The sequence below is a fragment of the Aythya fuligula genome, chromosome 3 (genome assembly GCF_009819795.1).
Source record: "Aythya fuligula isolate bAytFul2 chromosome 3, bAytFul2.pri, whole genome shotgun sequence".
NCBI classification, from domain to species: domain Eukaryota; kingdom Metazoa; phylum Chordata; class Aves; order Anseriformes; family Anatidae; genus Aythya; species Aythya fuligula.
Genome location: NC_045561.1, coordinates 2,222,441 through 2,247,129, shown reverse-complemented (window position 1 = coordinate 2,247,129; position 24,689 = coordinate 2,222,441). Strand labels below are relative to the sequence as shown.

Below are 24,689 nucleotides of genomic sequence, written 5' to 3'. Positions count from 1 at the left end.
AGGAGCCCCGGCTGGGCGCACGCTGCGTGTGAGGGGGGCTCCGCGCTGCTCCAGCTGCCGGGGCGGGCTGCGAGGAGGAGACGCCCCCAGAGCGCCCGGCGGGAGCCGCGCTGCCCCCGCTCCCCTCACGGCGCCGGCCCCGCCCCGCCCCGCCGCCCGCCCCCTGCCGCCGTCCCGCGGCGGCCCCGCGGCTCCTGCCGGCCGCCGTAGCCCCTGCGAGGGGAGCCCGTGGCCGGGCGGGGAGGAAGAGAAAGGCGGCGGGAGGCGCCCGACAAGATGGCGGCGGCGCGGCGGTAGCTGCCGGAGCGGCGCCAGCGGGGCCCGAGCCGGGGCGCGGCGTCGCCCTCTCGCCGGCGGGCGGCCATGGGCAGCGGCAACGGGGAGGCCCCGCGGAGCCCCTGAGCGCCCGCGGAGCCCGAGCCCCGCGCCCCTGCGCCCTCGCCCGTCGCCCCCCTCCCCGCGGGCCGGGCCCGGGCCCGCACCATGTCGGACACCCGGCGGCGGGTGAAGGTGTACACCCTCAACGAGGACCGGCAATGGGACGACAGGGGCACCGGGCACGTCTCCTCCACCTACGTGGAGCGCCTCAAGGGGATGTCGCTGCTGGTGCGCGCCGAGGCGGACGGTGAGAGCCCCGCGCCCGCGGGCAGCCCCGGCCGGGGGTGCAGCCGGGCCGGGCCGCGGGGTGCTTGCGCCCCTTTCCTCGCCTCGCCACCGCAGGAACATCGCGGCGGCGGCGGTGGCTTTCCGCCTGTGGCTTTGTGTTGTTTTTCTGAGAAATTTGCCGATCGCGTTCCGAGGCACACCAGGTGCTGTGCCATTATGGCCCGTTGCTCTCTGGAGTCACCTCAAGGCTCTCTTCTTTTGCGCGGTGCCCGCCTGCCGCTCGGTCAGCCGACAGGTGCTAATGTGCGAAATAAACCACCTCCGACTGGTATAAACGGCTCGGGAGCTGTTGCCAGGATACATACACTGCTCGCATACACAGAGTCAAGGCTCTGGGTTCGTGCTATCTGGGTGATTCGCTTCTGAAGGGCAGTTGAAGGAAATAAAAGCAAATGGCCCGCGTGGCTTGTGTGGGCAAATACATCTGGATGCTGTGCAGCATGCTACCTGCTGCACATTGGTACGGATTCGTCCAGTGGCCTTTAAAGCAGTTAATTGTCACACTGGGCTTCATGAGGAGAAAACTGTGCTGCAGAGAATTTTGGTCTCAAGTAGCAGAGGAAATCGCCTTTACGTGGGTGTTTTTGTTGGGTTTTGTTTTACCTGGCTTGTTTGTCGGGAGTTATGTTTAGAGAAGATCATTCTCCAGGACTTTCTGGAAGATACGGATTAGGCTGAGCACATGTTGGCTGGCGCGCGGGCGGCTGCTCTAAGAGCCATGGAAATGTTTGTCTGGTTAAACTCAGTAAATATCTTCATAACTCTTTCAGGTTCGCTACTGCTAGAATCGAAGATAAATCCAAATACGGCGTATCAAAAGCAGCAGGCAAGTATCATTACTAGGCCTTACTTCTTTTTCTGATTACTGATGCTGAGGAGTTGTCTTATGTTCCAAGTGACTGTAGGTTTCTCCACTGTAGATCCGTAGGTTTCTCCAGCTTAAGACTACACTGCTTTCTGGAAAAAGGGCTAAGCGGCGAGACATGCAGCTGTTAATGTTGTTTTTTCATCGAGGTGAAAAACTTGCTTAGAAGCCTGTGGTGCTGCACTGATTTGTATTCCAGAAACCTACATGTTCGTCTTAATCATATATACATATATATATGAAAATTAGTTAGAAACATATACGGCCTTGAGTGGGAGACAAAAGCTGCTCGCATGAAATAATTGATGCGTCAGGAAGGCAAAATTTCAGCTAGCTCTGTTATTCTGTTGTATTTACTTCCTGAGTTTTCTCCTCTGTAAGTAATACGAAGGAATTTGTTTTTGTGGGACTTCCCTTATTGTTGTTTAGTTTTTGTTTTAAGCCCTGGAACCTTCTGTTCTCCTAAGCAAAGTGACTAGCCATGGTGGGGCTTAATTGCACAGTTGCCTTTCCTGGGGGTAAGGCTTCTGCAGAACAAAGAAGTAAAACAGTTGGGAGCTACATTAATAGGTCATCTTTGCTTAATGCACTACAAAACTTAGTTTACTAAATCTCTTGCTTTTATTGCTTTTCCCTTCTGCATTCATTTCTGGTGTCTGCCTTCATTGTTCTCGTGGTTTATTACATGTTTTTTTTTCCCTGCCTCTTCCTTTGTTCTGCAGTAGATTCTCTATTTCTTTTGTTCAGTGTTTCATACTGCTCTTCATCATTATGGTATCCAGAAGTGTTTCAGCACTAGACAACTGTTTGGTTTTTTTCTTCCTAAATGATGAAGAGAGAATGATGAAGAGAGAAATCAGTAAGGGTTTTGGTTTGGATTTTTTTTTTTTTTTTTGAAAGAAAGGTGATAAGCTATGTCATGAGAACTGGGGGAAAGAGATGCGTGTAGCTCTTGAGCACAGGTTGGCTGGAGTGAGTCAGTCGTGGGCCTAGCTTTTCAGAAGGCTGTGTTCTGTGGTTTCCATTTCTTACTCAGTAGATACTGGTGTATTTGGTCAGGTGGTGGTTGTAGGCTTCTCTTGGGTGGGCCGCTGAGGAAGGAGAGGACGGCCTTTGTGGGAGCTGCGCAGGGTTCTGAAGGGCGAGAGCCTTGAACTGCTTCCTGTTTAGTAGAGGAAGCTACTGCGGAACAAAATACAAGCACGGACTGTGCTGATGCAAAGTTAGAATTGCTTCCTTTTGCAGCTTATACTCGGAAACTTCATACAACTGCTTACTTGAAAACTTTCTTGATTTAACTGAGCAGTTTCAAGTGGCTTGATTAAGTTGTTTTGTTGTTGTTGTGGGAAAGACTTTCTAGGTTGCAGTTCCAAAAGCCTTATCTTAGGCTGAAGTTTGTTTGGGTTGTCTTTTATTACCAATCCTAACGCTTTGTGTCCTTGTGGCTGAATCTTTGCTTCACTTCTCACTCTTCTGGAGATGTTTTGCATTGTTTTTAAGAGGAATAATGATGGATAGTTTCCAGAGACAGGTTCTAGCTCTGTCTGGTTTCTGAGCTCGTACAGCTTTTAGTTGACAGTGCTTTGTCTTTGCTACTCTGCAGCACATTACATTCAAAGATCAAAACTTTGTGTAGCAGTCCTGTGCTGCAGTTTGTGAAACTTCAGCCTTGGCTCAGATTGTAGTACTTGCACCTGGGTGCCTCAGAGAAGATGTTATTTAAAATGGTGTAAAGAATTAGGCAAAATATTCTGGTTAACCAGAGAAGAACAGAGGTGGTCTCGGTGTCCCTAGTCAAGTGTTGAAGTCTGCTGTGCGGTAGGTAGCCTGCAGGCTTGGAGGCTGTGCTCATCTGTCCAGGACAGGTGCTTTTGTAGCTGAGTGACTTCTCGGAGCGTAGGTGCAGATTTTTATTAAGGTGCTGATCTTCTTGGGTTTGGGGAAAGCCACAGCATCGTGCAGCTTGACAAAAAGGAAACACGCCCTGCCTACGTATTTTGTCTCTTCAAAAATAACTTGAATTGACTCACGGAATAGCTGCCACTGAAGTTTGGATTTGCATACCATCATTCTGTGGAAAAATACTGTCCTGGTTTCAGTTAGGACAGAGTTAATTTTCTTCCTCGTAGCTGGTAGGGTGCTATGTTTTGGCTTGGGATGAGAAGAGTGCTGATAACGTGCTGATGTTTTAATTGTTGCAGAGCAGTGCTTACACCAAGGACTCACCAAAAGGACTGCTGTGGTTTAACCTGGCTGGAAGCTAAACACCACACAGCCGTTCGTTCACCCTTCCCCCTCCCTCTCTGGGATGGGGGAGAGAAATGGGAAAGTGAAGCCTGTGAGTTGAGATAAAGACAGTTTATTAAGACAGAAAAATAATAATAACAGTAATAATAATAACAATAATGATGATAATAGTGCTACTGCTTATAATGTGTACAAACAAGTGATGCACAATGCAATTGCTCACCACCCGCTGACCGATGCCCAGCCTAACCCTGAGCAGTCTGGCCCTCCTCCCCCTGGCCAGCCATCCCCATCTATTGCTCAGCACGACCCCAGATGTGTGGAATACCCCTTTGGCCAGTTTGGGTCAGCTGTCCTGGGTCTGTCCCCTCCCAGCTCTTACTGCACCCCCAGCCTGCCCGCTGGCAGGACAGAGTGAGGAGCTGAAACGTCCTTGGCTTGGTGTAAGCACTGCTCTGCAACAATTAACACATCAGCATGTTATCGGCACTCTTCTCATCCTAAGCCAAAACATAGCACCCTACCAGCTATGAGGAAGAAAATTAACTCTGTCCTAACTGAAACCAGGACATATATCCAATATTTAGTTGCTGTGCATCAGTTTATGATTCCCAGTATTTGCACTAAGTAGTACTACAATAATTGATTAACTGCACATACTGCCTTCTTGAATCGTGTTTGTGGGCTCTCTGGCTTTTGTGCGGAATTCAGCGTTGTCAGTGTTAGGCATGCAATAGGAAGAGGACTTGGACGTGGGTGCCCTGCTGCTCAGCCTGAAAGAATTCCTGATGCTGCGTATGCAAAGAGACACCAAGGAGTGTAAGAGCTTTAGCAGCTCCCTGGATTTTGAGCATGGGCTTTGAGAACTGCATGGCTCCGCTGAGCACGCCGTGGCTGCCAAGGTACCTTCTGGAGGCTGCAGCAGGAGCGCTTTCAGGGTGTTACCACACCCGCCTCTTGTTCTGCCCTCTCCTTGATGTTGCTGTTCCCCAGCATGTGGGCAGAGGAGCGTGTACGGGTGCCTCAGTGGAAGTCAGATGGATCCACTGGTGTGCTTTGTTCCTCCAGCTTTGTAACAAGGGTGGTAATTTCCAGTTGCATGGGTTTAAGACTGGTAAAAAGCTACAGAAACTCTCATCAGGAACACCGTCTTCTGATGTTAACTCTCCTTCAGGTACACTCTATCTGTTTTCAGATCTGAGATGAAGAATGTGTACCTGTGCTCTTGAAACACAGTTGCCATCATTCAAGCAACAAGAGAACAATTTGCTTCAGGCAAAATCAGTGGAGTTACTCGAGGCTGGGATTTTACAGACTTCCAGGGGTGCTGCTATCGCCAGCCAGAGCAGTTACCCGGGGGGCTGCTTCACTCCATCGTGCCAGCATGAGTCTTCACGTAGCCATGCAGCAGGTTAGATGTAGGAACTGATCCCACTGGAACACAGCTTCTTGCTGGCTTAATTTCTGTTTGTCTCTTGTCCTCGCTCTGGTTCCCTGCACAGCACACCTATGCTGGCATAGGAGGGGGATGAGGGGCTGGTGCTCAAACCAGGAGAGGGAGCAGCAGGCATTGTACAAACCAGTACTGACAATGAAGGAGGGGTTAGAACTGCCTTCTTAAAGCTCAAATTGTTCTGAATTAATCTTTATTTTGTTTTGTCTTGTGTTGTGTGAGGGAATGAAGGCACGCTGCTGTCGCTGATCTAAGCGGGCCGAAATGGCAGTCTTGGGAAGGAGCTAGGTCTGGAGGATATCTGTCTGATCTTGAGTCGTCTTGGGACACGCAGGAAGCGCATGGCTGACTAAATATATTGGTGTCAGATAATTATTTTCTAATGAAACTACCTTTTAATAAAGATGATTAAATAGGCAGCATCTTGCTTGGTAAGAGCGAGCAGAAGTGCTTGAAAGGGATCAGGAAGGATCCTGGATGTTCCGTGCAGTTCCTCTGTGCCTGTTCACTGGAGACACTTCAGACAGTTTATATTTCAGAAGTCCTTCTGAAATATTTTTGGAGAAACTTACATAACTTCTGCTCGTGTGGGCAGTACAGATTGTAACAAGTACTACTCAGTAACCCGAGAATTGTCACTAAAAATCTGAAGTGCAGTCTCTATGGATGCATGCAGTCATCTGAGTTCCTGCAGCAGGCCTGTTAGCAGAATGATTCTGGGCTATAAACAGGACTTCTTCATGTATATGTCTTTGTTTGTCGAGAGGCCTCTGGTTTTTAGCTTACCTGGAGGCATATCCATTTTCTGAGTGTTAAGGCATCCATAATTTTATAGAACGTTTTCAGATACAAAAATAGAAAAACTGAAATGAGTAACTGCCATAAAATTGTACTTAAGAATTCTGATTTTTGGATTAACCTGTAGATGAGCATTCTTTAGAGAGGGTGCTTTGTGAAAGGCAAGTTGATGCTGCTAATTTATAGCATCTTTAAATCATTTGGGCATTCTGTTTTAAGCTGTTGACCTGAGTTCCTGTTATGTTGTAGAGTGTCTTCCAGTGGTAACAAACTGGCATTGCTCAACATACCTGGACTTGAATGGAAATGATACAAAGCTTTCTTTAAAAACCCTACATCAAAATACTTAATAACATTATATAAAATACAGTAGCGAAAACTTGTGTGTTTTGATTTTCAGGCTTTGCAAAATAAAAAGTGCCTTCGGCAATACGGAGTGAGCACTTGAGGGCCTGCTCTCCTCATATCTGCTTTCTGCGCCAGTTCATTCTGAACGAGGCCAGGGAGCCCATCAGGCTTTTCAGTCCCTGCAGTTTTCAGTTGTTTTTTCCTTGAAGGCCAACTCAACTGCTCGCTCCAGCACTTCACGCCGTAACCACAGGTTCAGCTGTCTGTGAGCCAGAGATGAGGCTGGACAGCTGTAAGCAAAACAATGTCAGCTGTATGAAGCTGTGCCACTTGCACATGAGAATCAGAGCCCAAGAGCAGGCAGACTATTAATATTAACCTATTAATGTTTGTGGCAGGAGCACAAAAGTGTAAGTTGCAGAAAGAAACAAATCGTTAAGCAGCGTTAAGGTCACAGGGCAGTGAGCTCAGGGCTTTCCACCAAGGGCGGACTCTTCCTTTTAAAGGAAGGGGTTAAAATGAAAGAAAAAATAGATATACTGCAGTTCATTGCCAGCCAGTTAAGTTGCATTCACACAGTTTTTCTGTGCAAGTGCCATTATTCAGTGTGTGTTTGCATCCCCTTGTCTAGGACGTATTCAAACCTGAATGAGGTAGTTAACGTGTATTTCAGAATAAGAGATTATATAGTAGTAGTGTCATAGTGAAATAAGTCATATAATATTTTGTTAGATATCTGCTGAAAGGAAATGCATAACTTGGAGCAGCAAGTGACCTAATAATATTTGATTTTTTAAAAAAAAAGTCTGTTCAGAAATTCCAGCAAATTCCTAGATGTATTGTGCAAGTGTACAAATTGAATTAATAGAGGCAAAAAGAATGGAGGGAAAGAAAATTTGCTCAAGTGAAAATACCTGTTGGCAGGATGTTTGTAGCTTTAGTAGTATCTTACAAGTTTTATATAATCCATGGTGTATGTCTTTGAATTCAGGAAAAAGACACGTGTTTGTAATATGTGAGGCTTTGCTTCTCACGTTGTTACAGCTGTATTAAACCCTTTCTGAGGAAGAAACACTAATCTTTTACTTCGGTTTTCAGCTTCTTAAATATGAGAAAACTTAACTTTTTATATTGCAAGTTTTCTTAATTTCCTGTGATGTGTGCGTTCACATGCACAACCAAGAGCCTCAGCTTGGAATTAGGTTGCAGAAAAATGCCATTATAAATGTTTCTGGTATGGAAAAAATACATAGATGGATTATATGTAAGAGAACGTTCGTAAAGCAAAAAAGAAATGGCCCTTACAGCAGAACAGGTAACTTAATATTTCAGTAGCTTATAGTCTTCTTTTGACAAGTGTAATTATCATTTATTCTTTAGGCATGACTTAATGGAATACAGATGTGGTCTACAGATGTGTAGATCTAACCTGTCTCAAACAAATTTTTTTTTTTTTTTTTTGTGTGTTGTACAGGACACCTTGATTGTTTGGTCAGAAGCAGAAAATTATGATTTAGCACTGAGTTTTCAAGAAAAAGCTGGCTGTGATGAAATTTGGGAGAAAATCTGCCAGGTACGGTTATATTTTAATACTCGGTTTCTTCCAAATGATTTAGTGTTTTCTGTGGCTTCACATATATGGTTTGTTATTTTAAAATCTATTTGGAAAATAAGCATATGTTCATCACTATTTTCTGTGCTTTTCTTTTTTTTCTCTTTTTTTTTTTTTTTTTTTTTTTTTTTTTTTTTTTTGGAGTGCCAGATTTTAATTGTCCTTCTCCCAATCTGCAAGGAGCTAACTAGTTGGAGTGTGGAACTAACAATCTGTTGTAGCACACAAGGAGCCAGATCCTGCTCTGTGAGAGTGGCATTGCTGTCACAGCTCAAAATCTCAGTCATTTTTTTCATCGTGACCTGAGTCTTATTATCCATGTCTTACAGATATTTCAATCTTCGTTATTATGAAACAGTATAGATCTTACACTTTCAGCTCTGGAATTAATGAGTCAGTGGAATTGTACCAATGTGTACTTAAAAGAAGAAACCCCGGCTTTCATGTCAGGACATATCGTAACTGTGTAAAAAAAAAAAAAAAAAAAAAGTGCAAAGCTGTAACTAGAGGTACTTGGAACTCAGGTTTTCTAGTAGTTTGCTTTGAACAAACTAGGCAATTTAGATGCATTCGTAAACTTAGCATTCGTTAGGCTATAAGTCTTCTCAGCCAGTTCTCAGATACCATTGTTGAAAGGACCCAATGCTAGTAATTGCAAGTACGTGTGTCTAATAAATAGTCCAGGTTTTACACTGGTCCCACGTGGGGTTGAGCTGATCACCTGTCTGAGAGGGAGGTCTCTGTGGTCAGACAGCACAAACCATTCGCCTTAGTCTCTTGCACTGAATTTCAAAACTCCTAGGGCTTCAAGACTGCTGTCTGAGCAGGTGAGCCTTGGTGAGGGAGGTCCAGTGGGAATTTATGAATCTTAGGGTTGGATCAGTGAAAGGCATAAAAAGTATAGGGTGCATGAGAAGGCTGAGGAGATGAGAGGGGCATACAGAGCAGAAGGAAAGTGCTGCAGAGCAGGAGATGAGATGATTGCATCCCTTTTCCCGTGTTCAGTTGGGGCATGACCCTTTCATGCCTTTTGTTCTTGGGCCTTTTGTTACGGTTCGTGTAGCAGTAGCACACCTGTGGGCTCTTATAGTGACTTGAAGTCTTCATACCCTTCTGTTTGAGACCCTGGAAGAAGGTTTTGTTATGCCCATCTTTTCTTTTCCTAGTATGTTTTGTGTTTATCTTCAAAGTGCTTCAGACTACTTTATTTCACAGATGTCATTAGGTTTTGGTGGTTTGCGTTTTGTTTTTTTTTTTTTTTTCACCTTTTGAGAAATACCTATCAAGGTAATGGTAGTGACTTCTGTAGGATTCACAAGCAGCAAACTTACTCCTTCTCTTCATGGTTAGGTATTTTCCAGGCAACTGAAGGTATGGAAGGATTTATATATGTGTTATCGACTTGATTTACTCTTGCATATGTATTGGGATGAGACAGTAACTGTGCATGCTCTGTTCTTAGGTTCAGGGTAAGGATCCTTCAGTGGAAGTCACACAGGACCTTATCGAGTCCGAAGAGGAACACATAGAAGAAATGCCTGAAACTAGTCCTTTGATCGACCTTCCTTCTTGTGAACTCAACAAACTTGAAGAGATTGCTGACCTAGTTACCTCTGTTCTCTCCTCACCCATCCGTAGAGAAAAGCTAGCGCTGGCCTTGGAGAATGAAGGCTACATTAAAAAACTATTGCAGCTTTTCCAAGTCTGCGAGAATTTAGAGAACACAGAAGGCTTGCATCATTTGTATGAAATTATTAGAGGAATTTTGTTCCTCAATAAAGCAACTCTGTTTGAGGTGATGTTTTCTGATGAGTGTATTATGGATGTTGTTGGATGCCTTGAGTATGATCCTTCTTTGGCTCAGCCAAAACGGCACAGGGAGTTCTTGACCAAAACAGCAAAATTTAAGGAGGTTATTCCTATAACAGACTCTGAACTCAGGCAAAAAATCCACCAGACTTACAGGGTACAGTATATTCAGGACATCATCTTGCCGACACCATCTGTTTTTGAAGAGAATTTTCTTTCTACCCTTACTTCCTTTATTTTCTTCAACAAAGTTGAGATTGTCAGTATGTTACAGGTAAGTGTTTTTTACTATGGTACAGATGGATTATGTATAGATGCATCTAGGTGTAGTTTTTAAATTGATTATGGCTCTGTAACACTGTCTAAAGTAATCACGCACACTGTGATTTGCATTGTGCTTCCCTTTATTTCTGAAACTTGCATTTTATTTTTGATTTTTAAAGATAGATTTCAGGTGAGTTTATTTACAGATTTTTTTAATGGATTGTAAGCAATTATCTTACTGTACTAATTTCAAATGTTCATGTTGTAGTATAAAGTAGTTAATGAATTAATTTGAATTCATTTTCTCTTCATACTGATAACCCAAAGTAATGATAGGTAACCAGAATGTTCCTGTATCAGTGAGCTTCTAAAAGCTCACTGAAGGGTTCCTAGTCTGAAGCAGGTTTAAAAGTAGCCGACTGTCACGAAGAAGCTAGGCTGCGGGAAGAGCCCTGGTGTGAGCCCTGTGCTGCATTAGCTGACGTTTGGGCTGTTGTCGCTTCATATTTTGTTGTGCAAACTAATGGCTACCAAAATGTTTTCATTCTGTTTCTAGTCCGTGTACTCAGGGAAATGGCATGTGTGTGTGAAACAGAACTTCACAAACATGCCTGTTTTCTTGTGAAGAAGAGAGTATTAATACTGTGGAAAGATATAGGCAGTGGAGAAACAGTATTGTTATAAGACTGCAGCAGAGGACTGGAGGGGAAAAAAAGAAAACTACATGGGTAAACTCTGGGGCTTCTTTTTTACTTCGGTTGAGTAGCAGGAAGAAACTAGAAAGTAAATCCTGCTAGCAAAATGAATGACTTCCATTGAGATATTTTCTTTAAAACTCTGTAAAGTTCTTTATTTTCCACCAAAGTTTTACTGTACTGCGTGCCTACTTGCACCTTAGCAGAGAGCAGAGGCTCTGTGACTCTCACCTGTAGTACTCGCTGGAGCAGGCTCTGAAGTTCTGTCAGTTCTTCGCTGCTCGGTCGCTGCCGGCCTTGCCATAGTTGAGACGAGCGTGTGGCATGTGGGTGCATCTGGTCTGAGACTGTGACTGAGACGAGCGTGCTGATTTACAAGTAGTACTGACAGCTAAATCAGTTGACCTGCCTCGGATTTGTGACAATGAAAGCACACATGGAAGAGAAGTTGCTGGCTACTGTGCATGGGGAAAATTACATTGGAGTGTGGGCATCAGGTTCGGGACTGCTTTCCCAGTCTGCTGGTGTAAATCAGCTTTTGTTGCGGCACGAGAATCTTAAAGCCCCTTTGGGCTTGGTGGACGAATTAGAGGTCTTATTACCCTAAATACATCGGTAAAGCTCCCTAGGAAGTGCAGTTTGTAGGAGTACTGAGCTGTTCGGTACTGCAGTGAAGCCCTTTGGATGTGACATGGAGCAGCAGACCCAGCACTGCTGAGGAGGAAGCGCAGGCGTGTGGAAAACGCAGCAAGCCCAGAAAACAAACCTAGATCCACTCTGGGCCTTAGGACATCAGGGCTGCGCCGGGCTGCAGCTCTAGACAAGCCAGAGATCTGTTTGTTGCCAAGTAGTCTGTGGTGGGGAGTTTCTGGCCTCTTGTTGTGATAGGATTTTTTTTTTAACAGACTTAACTTAGCTGTTAAAATCAGTAAGGCTAAAAATAAACCGTTAGGTCTGTGTAAGTTGCGTTGTCAGATGCTGGTTCAGGTACCCTGTGCTTGTAAAGCACTTTTTTTCCTCACATCTTAAAATTCTCAGGAAAAAAAGTGACCTTTTGGCCAACATTCAGGTGAATGTAAATAATAATAATAATAGTAATAATAATAATAATAATAATAATAATTCTGTACTTCAGCTTAGTAAAATGCATTGAATTTAGTAACAGCAGAAGCAAAGTATAGAAGTAACTGCTGTCTGAAGCATGCAACGTAGCATGGATGGCTATCACCACTGCTGTGTCCCTTCGTGCTTCTTCAGTGAATCTCTGCAGAGCTGCCCAGCTCTGTGGTGTAGTAGCACGATGCTGCTGTTGGCTCTGAGATTTGCACCATGTTCGACAGGTGATGGGCACTTTGACGTGAAGGAATGCCAGTGCTCCTCCATGGGTGTGCAGGGAAGCGGTGTGCAGAGCAGGACATGCCTGAGCTGCTGGGAGGCAATGCTCTTCACCCTGGGTTTTGTGCCCCTCTCGGGTGTTAAGCCATGGTGAGGGAGCCCGGATCAGATGGATGGGGTTATGGTGTTGTGATGCCTGGATGTGAGTGAAAACCACGCAGTGAGCCTGCGGGTCATAGGGCAGAGCCGTAGGCATGCGAGCCATCAGGTGGAGGACAAGTGCCAGAGGTTCTCTGGGACCGGACCCAGTAATGCTGCCCCTGCCGTACGGAGCGGGTGCTGAGACTGTGTTGGAAACAGCTCTCAAACGGGTGCTGCAACTTCCTTTTCAGTGATAAAATGCAGGTGACTGTGTTTATTTAAAAAAAAAAAAAAAAAAGCTTTTCTACCCAATCTACTAGTGCACATTTTTGGTTCTACAAAGTAAGCAGACAGTTAACTTCAGTCTGACTTGATACAGTGTCAGAGCCTGTCAAAACGAGTTTTAATGTGTAAGATGTGCTGTCTAAGTCACTTTCCTTTTGTTACACAGGAAGATGAAAAATTTCTGTCTGAAGTTTTTGCACAACTAACAGATGAAGCTACAGATGATGACAAACGATGTGAATTGGTGAGTTGGTGCACTCAGTAGGTGGCTGAGCGCTTCATGTTGAAGGTGTTCTGTTGGTTCTGCAGTCACTGAGGTATTTCCCTAACGCTAGAGTCATTTCTAATGCAGCGTAGTCTTTGTGCTCCCTAGGACAATATTTCTTGTGAGGTAAAACTCTCATTTATTTGTTCTAAGTAATTTGTTTTACTATTGAGAAAGTGCTAGTGCTAAGCTCGAGTCCTAGGCTTGAAAACGTACTTTCTTCTAAGTACTCTTTAATGTTCTGTATCCAATTGGTGCTTGTTTTCCCACTGTATCTTGCTCACTCAACAAGGCCTTTCAGTCCTGTGACTGAGAGTTAACAACAGTCTCTTGGTGTATATTTTACAAACATTATTTATCTCTGAATATGGTTATCAGCTTAAGTTGCCTTATAAAAATCTAGGGTGTGTGCTGTCAGAAAACATCTTTGTTCTTTCAAACAAAAGGCAAGCCAGACAGAAATGTAAATTTTTCCTATGTTAGGTGGGATAAAATAGCTACAAAATGACTGTGTTTCTCTGAGGTCCATCGCAGCCTCTTAACGGATTTTTTCATCTGTTTTTAACTGCCTTTGTTTTTCTTTTACTTCTACCCTTAACGTTGCCCAACTGCTGTTGCACGTTGGAGGGGAGAGGGCTAGATGAGTCTGTTTTACGGGAAGGCATATACTCACTGGTGCACAGACTGATACAAATCATAGGTATTTCTGACTTGTGTTCTGGAGTGTTCTGAATCAAATGCCTGTGTTGTTTTTTTCCCTTTGTTATAGGTTAACTTCTTCAAGGAGTTCTGCGCGTTTTCTCAGACATTACAGCCTCAGAACAGAGACGCGTTTTTTAAAACTTTGGCAAAGTTGGGAATCCTTCCAGCTCTTGAAATTGTAATGGTAAGTGAAAATGACATTTTAGTAAGAGGCAAAAACAGAAGCCATTTAGCCACATTTTCAGATGTGCTAAACACCTTTCTGTGACTTTAATGGGACGTTGTTCCTCTGAAAGCTTTAGCTTATAGTAACGTCCTGAATCCGAAAGATCTCCGATTTTCTGAAGTTGCTCAACTTTATCACTCTTACTGTTTTTACTTTGCATTTACTTTGAAGCCCTCTTGATAACAGGGGAAAAATTTGGAAGGATTCTTCATGTTGGAATTTGTTTTTTGTTGTTGTTATTGGAGCAGTGCTAAAATAGTGTTTTTAGATAACCTTGGGCTGTTACTTGTTCCTGTCCAATCCTAATCTCATTTTCAGTGGTATAAAGCAATTTAATCTATCACCATCAGCAGTGTGAAAACCTGGCTTTTTCTCTCCTTTTGTTGAAGCAGCTATTGCTGCTTGACCATTGCAAATTATCGCTGCTGCTGTTCAGAAACTGTATATTCTGTTGTTGTGGTTTTTTAATATTCTAGAGTAACAATGTGTGAGGTTACCAAGGGACACTGACTGTTATGTAAATATAAAATAATATAAATGTTAATTGCTTAGACAAACTAGTCTCATGGTTCTTTTCCAGGCCTAGACAAGTCCCAGTGTTACCTGTTACATCGGTTTTCTAGGCTTAGAAACTGTGCACTTAACCAGAAGGAAAAAGTTACATACCTTAAAGAAAATTAATAATTCTTGCTGTACAAAAATTTCTCTCACTCAGACAAATTAATTGGCGTAGTTGGTTCATCAAGTTGACAGAAATCCTTGCAGTCTTTTTCCCTGTTATTTTTATCCTTTAAAGCATTTTACTGTTTTGTCTTTCTCCTGTCACTGTTTACTGCATCTCTTGTAGATTTTTTTTGTAATAAAATGTTCTCAAAACTTGTAACTCCCTGACTTTTTACAACTCTGTTTGAAATGGTTCTGCAATAAATTGATCTCATTTTTACTAGGGGATGGATGACTTGCAAGTTAGATCTGCTGCTACAGATATATTTTCTTATCTGGTAGAATTTAGTCCATCTATGGTCCGAGAATTTGTAATGCAAGAGGCCCAACAGAGTGACGACGTAAGTAAAAGTGTGTTAGAGTTTGTTGAATGTGCTTGAATATATTAGTTTTAAGACAAAACGATGACAAAAAAAAAATTCTTCAGCGTTTTGTATGTAGTTAATCCAAAAATGTAGATGGTAGAAACATAAGGAGAATCAGACTTGAGATATAAAAATTTCTGAGCATGTTGTTGTCCCATGTATGTACAGTAATAAAATCGTAGCTCTGCCTAGCAGAGACGTTTGTGTGGTGGGTGGTGCCTGACAGAACTCCAGTGTTTCAATGCAGCTCTTCCAGTTTTCCCATTTCAGTGTTTTTTATTTTTGCTTTTAAATAGTAAACAAAGCACCCTAATACAGAATCTAGGGAAGTCATTCCACTGCTGAAACTCTGTGTATAATTTTTTTTTCCAGGATATCCTCCTCATCAACGTGGTCATTGAGCAGATGATCTGCGATACTGATCCGGAGCTTGGGGGAGCCGTGCAGTTAATGGGGCTCTTGCGTACTTTGATAGATCCAGAGAATATGTTGGCCACAGCTAATGTAAGAAAATACAAAGGGGTAAAGACACTTTACTGTCTCAGCAAAATAGAAAGCGTGATTTTCTTACTGTTGTTTTGGTCAGAGGATTTAAAAAAAAAAAAAAATATTTTGACACTGTCATGTGTGGTCTGATACTGAAATTTAACAAGCTGAAAATAAACTTCCATTAACTTTTGATAACAAAAGGTTTTTTTGATAACAAAAGGTATGTGGCATTGTGCAAGTATTTATTCACACAAGCAGTCCCGTTCTTTGGTGAAACAATACTAGTTCAGTCATAACTCCTGGTAGCTTGAATGATAAATACTGGGAGAAGAGAGGCCGGGGGGTCAGTGTTGAGCCAAATCACAAGAAAGCACATTGGAATCCTGCTTGCATATTGATAGGTGTGTATTACATGCAATGTAGGGAAAAGGACAAGATGACAGGTGTTTTGGTGTAAAGTGGTGAAGGTGACTATGGTAAAATTACTGCCTTTAAGAACGTGTAGCACTTTGAGTCACTTCTGTCTTTTCAGGATGTTTTGCGTCCATGGTGGGTTTTTGGTGCTATTTAAGTTGGTTTGGTGTCTCAGATCTCTTCCCAAAATGAAGAAATATATTTTGAGTGAGGATAATGTTGCAGTCCAATCAAAAAGGTGCAGGCAGCCCATAGGGAGTCAGAATTATCTGTAGGATGTCTTCTATATTACCACCCTTTCTTATTTAAGAGGCTGTATACAAATGCCAGTATTTAATAAAGTTATGTTTGTTTTAGAAAACAGAAAAAAGTGAATTTCTCAATTTCTTCTACAACCATTGTATGCATGTTCTTACCGCACCACTTCTGGCTAATACATCAGAAGATAAATGTGAAAAAGGTAATGTTTTTTTTTTGTTTATTTGTTTAAAAATCTTGTAATATTTTGAACCTGCAGCACTGGTAACAGCTGTGATGCAAGCTGGGAATACGTGTCCTGAAATCCATTGTTCCTTCTGTTGTAGGGGTTCTGTGAGCAGTCTTGCCCTGTATTGCGGTTTTGAATGAGAACGCCTCTGTGCTGTGCTTTCTAAAACATTATTTGATGATGAATATATATATATCATTATCAGATATATTATCATCATATATATGATGATATATATCATATATATCATCATCATATAACTATATGTATATATAAAAAATATAATAATGATATATAGTTATATCATTAATCGTAAAACACTTTTCCCAGTAAGGTTTAAGAAAATAGTTGTTACACAACAGAGTGTCTGTAGTTCCCAGCTGTTTTTTAGAAAAGAAGTTTGCAAAAATGCTGTGATGTTACTCAGTAGTCATCAGCAGCTCAGGTGATCCATCCCAAAGACTAGTTTTCACTTGGCAATAGTGTAGAAATGCAGAAAGAAGTCTCTTCAGTTAAATACAATGTGGAACTCCTTTACCTTTTTTCTTCTCTTTAGCTTGGCAACTGTAAAGGAAGTGGCACATAATTAACACTCACTAGTTTAATGCTTTACAAACAAATGTAGTATCACGACAGCCTCTGAGTCAGGCTGCTTTTTTTTTAAGTACTCTTTCAAGGGATGAAAGGAACGGTTTTGCAAATGTGTATTGAAGCGTTTGATTTCATCTTATCCATGTTTTCACAACGTTAAGTAGAAAAAAGTGTATTAAATGAAAATAAAACTTGAAGAATATCTGTAGTACTGGGTAGTATTCACTGAAGAAATTAGGCATTTTCTTTTAGCTATGTAGGAATAATTCTGAAGTACTAGGTTATGTATTCTCACATAGTTGCATTTAAAAGTTTGTAACATAAGTTGAATGAAATGTCAGCTGGCTATAATTTTTGCTGTATTTATATTTCCCTTATGAAAGTTTCCCTTATAGAAAGTTTTGAGTTGATTAAAAGTTTGAAAAGTTTGGTACAATCATTTACCTGTCCCTATCTGTTAAATATTTACAGTGCTTTTATTTTCTGTTTATCAGATGCAGTAGTTGGGTCCACTAAGAGTAATACAATTTGTCCTGGTAAGTTTTAATTGAACTTGAATTTTGGAATCTTTTTTCTTTTAAATAAAAAGATAGCATCATAGAAAACAAGGCATGTCCATATTGTTTGTTTTTGGTTTTTAAGTTTTTATTGCAATAGGTGGCTTTCGGTTTCATTTGAGATAGCAGGAAGCTAAAAGAACGTTTTCATCTCCTTCTAAGTAAATTTTGTGATTGTTGTGTTTGGTTTGTGGTTGTTTTCTTGTTGTTGTTTGTCCCAGTCTACCTTACTTCTGAAAAATCACTCTTAGTAGAGTATGTGCTAAGTAGTTATAGCTGAACTTTTATGGTTTTGATTTTTCTGTTCGGGGTTCTTTAAGAGCATTATGAAAAGACTAACAGTGCTACTGTGCACTGCTACTCTGGGCACCTGTAACTAGGAACTGGCTGATGGAAGAAGCCCTACTGCCATTTCAGGGTGATTTTTATGGCTGGAAAAAAAAAAAAAAAAAAAAAAAAGCTGAATTAGTATTTGTTTTGTTCTGATGCAGTGTCCTGCTTGCTAAAGCACTTCAGTGTGATGCTGAAACGTCAGGAACCATAACAGCAACTGAAGGTGGTGGTGATTTGTTCTGACAGCACTTTTTTCTCCCCCTTCTTTAGTGTGTCTTAATGCCTGACTTTTTCTCGTAGATAATTATCAAACGGCACAACTACTTGCCTTAATTTTGGAGCTGCTTACTTTCTGTGTGGAACATCATACGTATCACATCAAGAATTACATTATGAACAAAGATTTGCTAAGAAGAGTACTGGTCTTGATGAATTCAAAACATACATTTCTGGCCTTGTGTGAGTATGGAATTGTCATTACCTCTTTCCTCAAGGTGTTTTATGTACTGCATGGAACGTGTAACAACTACAAGTGTATACCTAAGTTCATAATTAGTGTTAATTTCCTATTGCAGACTAGCTGCTTAGTAAGTTTGGGGAAAAAAAAAAAAAAAAAAAAGGAAAAAAGTTGGCAGGTGTCTGTTCATGTGGACCAGTGCAGCTTCTGGTGGAAGGTGGTTGCATCTCTTGATGTGGTAGTGGATGGATCATTTGTGATCATCTCTAAAAGCTTCATAAATGTAGTGCTTCTTGTAGAATGTGAATGGACTTTGTGATCCATGGTATTTAAGGAAGAGTGGCTGGTTCTGGAAAGCAGATACAGAAGCACAGGAATGTACTCATAATTTAACTTCATGTGTGCTAAAACTTACTGCTGCTATACTTCCAAAACTTAATGGGCCCTGATCAGATTCACGTGCACAGAAATGTCAAAGAATTCAGGAAAAAAAAAGTTAACTATCTGCAAATGTTTATTTAGAACTTTGGACAAAGCACTTTGCAGTGCTCTTTGTTCTGTGGGCACTTCTTTCTCTTTGTAGCATTTCTGTGTGTGTTTTTTCAGCTCTTTCCAAGAGCAGTAGACTGGAGTCCTGATATGTAATTATTAAATTATTTGATTTTTTTTCTTTTCTTTCTTTGTGTAGGTGCTCTTCGCTTTATGAGGAGGATAATAGGCCTAAAAGATGAATTTTATAACCGTTATATCACCAAGGGAAATCTGTTCGAACCAGTTATAAATGCTCTGTTGGATAATGGAACTAGGTACAATCTGCTCAATTCTGCTGTGATCGAACTGTTTGAATTCATCAGAGTGGTACGTTAGCAGCTGCTTCTGCTTTTACGTGTGTGTGTGTGTGTGTCATCACAGGTAGAAAAACAAAACAAAGCCTTTCATGTGAAATAGTGTGCTAATAATTAAAATCACAAACTAACAATCCCAGAGATAGATATTCAAGTAGAAGAGAGCCAGTAAGCTGTTGCTTGTTTGGTTTACTTGATCATCCCCTCCAAGAGCACATAGAGGCCCTCTATGTGTGTATGTCTGTGTAAGATAGTATCCTGGGGGTGAAATTCTCTGAAGTGGCTGACTGGGTTGTCTCGGACCAAACTTCGAAGTGAAGAATTAAGTGAAGCATGTTATATGCGAGTAAATCTAGTCTCAGATCTGGTAATACACAATTTGACTATAAATTAGTGATCGTTGTCCTTGAAAATCTTACATGTGCTTTCTTAGTGTCAGCTCTGAATCAGTAGCTCTTCACTGTCGGCATTGTTGGGAATGGTGTATACGTGGACAGGACAAACAGGAGCACTCAGTTTCTGGTATTGCTGGGGTAGAAAATGGGGACTTACAACAACTCCTAAGTTACTTGGGGCAAATACATTGGTGTGTGGGAGTCTTCTCAGGGAATCTTTGTGGTCTCTGAATATGAAGAGCACTTTTTAGTCCTAGGGTATTGTAGCTGCTGTCGTTTCCAGCAAAAAGGAAAATGCATTGTGTTTTCAGATGACTTATACCCTTGTGATATGAACTAATGTTTATCGGATTTGCCTGATATGGTGAGACTTTTAGGGGACCAAAAAGTGCCTTGTTTCCATGTGTGCTGGTGCAGCTACTGATCACTAGAAAGAGAACTAAAACTTGTGGGGAGAGCTGGGCATGGTTCAACTAATTTTTTCTTAAGGCCTAGACTGTAAAGATAACAAACATCATGGTTTAATGAAATACGTAGGATTGGTACAGTAGTAAAAATATTGGTTGTTTATGAGAAATTCTAGCCATATAGTTCTAGACTTCAGCTTTATTTATGAAAAATCAGATTTCACTTTTGTTCTTTACAATAATGTCTTAGTTCTGGATAATTAGTTACTCTTTGATCAACTCTAAAGCTTTCTGAACTTCTGCAGGTTAATATATGAGACTTAAATACTGTTTTCTTCTTACACAGGAAGATATTAAGTCACTTATTGCACATATAGTTGAAAACTTTTATAATGCACTTGAATCTATTGAATACGTTCAGACATTCAAGGGATTGAAGACAAAATATGAGCAAGAAAAAGACCGGCAAAACCAGAAACTAAACAGGTACTAAGCATTTTATGTATTCTGAGCCTTCTCCAACGTTATGTAGTATCACCTTACTGCTTTTTTAATCTTTCCTAGAGGGCAAAAAAAGCAGAAGGCCGTGGGTTTTTTGTATTTTATTTTATTTTTTTATTAACAATGAAAATGTCAACTAGAATAAACCTGCATCTGGCTTTCATCATTGGCTTACTTTAGCTAGCACAGTTCAGTTTGTGAATACATTAAATGTTAGTTGGAAAACTTTCAGCTTATGAAGAGCAGAATCTTCTTCATTCAGAGTTAGGATTCAGTCCCCCTTCTTGTCAGCTGGGGTTTTGGTGAAGCTCACGTTGACAGAACAAGGGGCAGCTAGGCTGCCTTCCCAAACTGTTGAATTTACTTTAAAGCACCGAAGCCATTTCTGATCCTGTCTGATTCTGAAGCAGCACACAAAACTTGCATCACTTGTCGTGTGTCTCTTACAGTGTTCCATCTATATTGCGTAGCAATAGATTTCGCAGAGATGCAAGAGCCTTAGAGGAGGATGAAGAAATGTGGTTCAATGAAGATGAAGAGGAAGAAGGTGAAGCTGTCGTACCACCAGTTGAAAAGTCAAAACCTGAGGATGATTTTCCAGATAGCTATGAAAAGTTTATGGAAACTAAAAAAGGTATTTACGTAACTTCAGCTTGTCATCTCTGGGTGTGCTGTATGCCAGATCAGTGAAGTGTCGTAAACAAACCAGTTGCTCGTGTTCAGCACTATAAGCAGGAGTAAGAGTGTTCTAGTAGCAAATTCCCAACCTGTCTTTGTAAGCCAGGCTAGGATTAAAATGAGTTAACTAGGTACATGTCTAGAGCAATTTGAAATGGTATCCAAAGCCAAATCTCTACAAAATTGTGTGTACTGCATGGTGTTGTCCCCATGTCCAAAGCAGTTGTGCCATTCTCATTTGGAATGCTGTTGTGCTTTGAATGAGGGCAGTGAGTGAGCTTTCATTTAAGTTGAAATTTAAAAGAGGCTGCTTTTGCCCCATGTGATGCTCTGTGGATTGTGCTTTGTGGCATACAGCTGATACTGAAGCATGAAAATGTTTGTCCCTCAGCTAAAGAGAGTGAAGACAAAGAGAATCTTCCCAAAAGGACTTCAGCTGGGGGTTTCAAGTTCACTTTTTCCCACTCAGCCAGCGCAGCCAATGGTGCAAACAGTACAAACAGCAAATCTGTGGCAGCTCAGACATCACCAGCAAGCTCCAATGGCTCCTCTTCAAAGAACGCAACCCTGACCACAGCCGTGACAGCCACGAAGGTGGGAGAACTTATACAAAGCAGCTGTCCCAGCTTCGGGGAGCAGAGCAGTAATAATGAAATCTTACGGGCCGCAATGCAGTACGGATAGTGTTAGCCTCTGGGTAGGGCCTCATTGACGTGTGTTCAGCCGAAGCCCTGTGTAGTTAAACCCTTACTCATGTGGGGGAAGGCTTAAAGAACTATTAGGAAAGGAAACCTGCTGGTAACCTGATGGGCACCGTTCGATCTTTCATCTTCTGCATAACTCAGCTGCTCTCCTTCCTCAACTTACTTTTAACTGTCCAGTTGCTTGTGTGAGATACGCTTGGGCTTTTTTCCTAAACTGTGTTAGTGGAGCACCTTGTCAGGGACTTGGTAAGAAAGACTGACCAGGAAAATGCACGTGTATGCTTTAGACTTTGTGGCAGTCCAGCTGGGAGCTTAAATTGATTTGAAATAATTTTGAGGCCAGGATGCAGAGGAACAAGGAAGCTCCATACTTCTTTTTTTTAACCCTCTGGATTAAAATATGTAGTCACTGACTTAAAAATAACACTAGTAGTAGAGATGGAAATTATTTGTTGGTTATGAAAAGTTCTGAAAACAAGTAACTGCAGATTTGAGTGCTGTCCTAAGACAGACTTGACCTGCAGGCTTGTGTGTCCTGGACAAGCTCATTGGGGGTTATATACTAAAAATTATGCCTTCCTGGGTATTTTTTTCAATACAAGATTTTCTTTTTTTAAATTGGCAGGGAAGTCTAGTTGGTCTAGTGGACTATCCTGATGATGAAGATGATGATGAAGAGGAAGAGACATCTCCAAGGAAAAGACCTCGTCTGGGTTCATAAAAGAAACCAAAACTTTGGAATAAAAACTTTTATTACGGGGTTTCAAATGCTGCAACTGTTTTAAGAGCTAAAAAGAATCTGATTCAGAAAGCTTTCTCCCATGAGTATGTAAGATAACACAAGGAGTAGCAAAAGAAACTCAGTATATGAGCTAGAAAGGGTTAGTTCTGTAAACGCAAGGCTTCTGAGGAACTTAATATCTTTCTAGTAAATAAGGAGGCTGCCATTCAGGCTGTCAATAAAAAATAAAAATAAAAACTAAAAAAAAAGTGGGTTAGTATTCACAGAACCTGGATGATGGCTTCTCAGCAAGGAAAGTCTCAGGTGTTGGGAGGGCATGGGGAGGGAAAGGTAAGGTAAACTTCTTTTTAAATATTGCAGGGTTTCCCCAGTGTTAAGCAGAACTAAGAAAAAGAATTCAAGCTTAAATTTTGAACCCAGTAATCTTAATTTTGTAATGGTGCTGTCAGTTGTGTTCTTTTAGCAATGCCTCTTTTAAAAAAAAATAAAAAAATAAATAAAAAAATAAGGGAAAACTAACTGTATTTGCATAAGAACAATCCAGATTTTGGGACCATTTATTACAAATTGAATTTCTCATGGTAGGAGGGAGGGACACTGCAGTTATAGTGCATGTTGAGTTGTTTAAAACAGTTTAAAAAAAAAAAAAAGTAAGTTTTAATTTGTATTTTTAAAGAGGAGAAAACGGAAGCTGGATTCAAAATGGATGGTTTTGCTTGTTTTTTCAATTAGATATCCAGTAATATCTATGCCACGGAATGACTGCTTCCAAAGTATCTCCAGGAACTGCTTGTGTCACACTGGTGCTTTACACGGCACACTCGAATAGCTGTCGGCTTCTTGTTGTGCCGAATTTGAATCACTTTCCGCTTTGTTAAAATGAGCTGTCTCTTCTCAAAGCAGCAAGGGATTTTCCTGTTTGCAAGTTTAAATCGCATAATTGAGGTGGTAATAAGGAACACTAACAGGTTTTTAATAGTGATGAATTTAGTGGTGTTTAACATCAAACTCATTTTGGACCAAGATGAAATTATTACTAGCAGGACACCAGTTGTTGAGGCAGAATCAACAAGCAGCACCTAAATCTGGGTGCAAGATGAAAGCTGCTTTTTTAAAAATAAAAGCACATTCCACGTAGGTAAACAAACTGCAAGAAAAATAGGTAAGTTGATAGAGGCAAACAGTCCAGGTTTTATTTTCAAGAGCAGGAAGTGAACTGTAAATATTTTAATGTTAGTTTGCCCATATGTGATCTAAGATCATGAAAAAATTAAGAGGAAATTTCCCAACAATTGATGTCAGAAATGTTTTTAAAAAAAATATGAAAACAGCTGCAATCCACCACATAGATCACTCTTGTAATGTGTTATGGGTCCATTTCTCCTGGAATAGTTTAAACTGAAGCAGTTTCTCTGTTTTGGAGATTTTGTAGTTAATTTTAATTTTAGCTATTGTTTGGAAAAAGATGGGCTGTCTGTGTAGATATGAAGTATAGTTTTTCCATAAAACAGAAGTTTATTTTGTATTAAAAATACCACTGTACTTGTTTTACACCATTTGTATACATGTGGTGATATTAATGCTGAACTGTAAAATTCAGGAATTAAAATGTGACCCTGTAATTCCATAACCATTGCTGTTGTTTGGTTTGTTGTACATGGTAAGTTAACTCAGAATTTTAAATGTGGCCATTTTAGAATATTCTTTAAAATTAGTTACTGTGCAGTTTGAAAAGGAACTCTACACCACCAGATGAAATCCCCAAGGCAGTGTGTGCTTCTACCGACCCGTAAGCTAGACCCAAGCACTCTTGACGGCCGGTGGTTTGTGCGTGTGGACCTGGGGATGACGCTGTTGCCTCCTGTGGGCTCCAGGCAACCAGGCGTGGGACTCCTCACTGCTCACCCATGATGAAGTGCCTGGTCAGCTCCAACTGCAGAAGATCTGAGGAATTAATGGTGAAGTGTAGCTGCAGTGTCACGGGCATGTGCTTGTTCTCCTGCTAACGATCATCATTGTTTTCTTCTTGACGATTTTTTCTCTCCATCAGTAAAGACGATTAATTTCCTCCAGTACTACATGTGCTACTCAGACAGCAGAGTTGCACAGTATGTGCCTTGACTAACCTGAGGCTGAAAAATTGTCATCTTGTCTGTGGACCCAAGCTGTCCTGATTTTTTTTCATTTAACAGCTACCCAAGGCAACTTCTCTGAGGGTCTGATGGAAGCATGTTAGTTCTTGCTCTATGTTCCCCACCACTCCAGCTCTTTCCCAGAGTACTGTCAGGCG

The 24,689-nt window shown here is 41.3% G+C and overlaps 1 protein-coding gene across 2 annotated transcripts; it reads left to right on the top strand.

Annotated features, from left to right (window-relative positions):
* The first annotated feature begins 312 nt into the window (after positions 1-312).
* PPP4R3B (protein phosphatase 4 regulatory subunit 3B) lies at positions 313-24,029 on the top strand. 2 transcript variants are annotated; one of them, XM_032183510.1, is made up of 16 exons: positions 313-625; positions 1,437-1,492; positions 7,852-7,950; positions 9,452-10,072; positions 12,685-12,762; positions 13,553-13,669; positions 14,659-14,775; positions 15,172-15,303; positions 16,060-16,162; positions 17,275-17,316; positions 17,971-18,129; positions 18,816-18,985; positions 20,121-20,260; positions 20,746-20,909; positions 21,345-21,547; positions 22,283-24,029. In XM_032183510.1, the coding sequence occupies exons 1-16, from the start codon at positions 484-486 to the stop codon at positions 22,376-22,378; spliced, it is 2,439 nt and encodes an 812-aa protein (XP_032039401.1). In that variant the 5' UTR covers positions 313-483; the 3' UTR covers positions 22,379-24,029. The 2 variants fall into 2 exon arrangements, with proteins under 2 accessions (XP_032039401.1, XP_032039400.1); XM_032183509.1 differs by having other exon boundaries at positions 315-625; positions 20,725-20,909.
* Positions 24,030-24,689: the final 660 nt, after the last annotated feature.

Bases quoted from the DNA above. Each gene is read 5' to 3' on its own strand.
- PPP4R3B (XM_032183509.1), top strand. From the start codon at position 484: ATGTCGGACACCCGGCGGCGGGTGAAGGTGTACACCCTCAACGAGGAC. The intron at 10,073-12,684 runs GTAAGTGTTTTT...TTTGTTACACAG, and splicing joins AGATTGTCAGTATGTTACAG to GAAGATGAAAAATTTCTGTC. The intron at 12,763-13,552 runs GTGAGTTGGTGC...CCTTTGTTATAG, and splicing joins ATGACAAACGATGTGAATTG to GTTAACTTCTTCAAGGAGTT.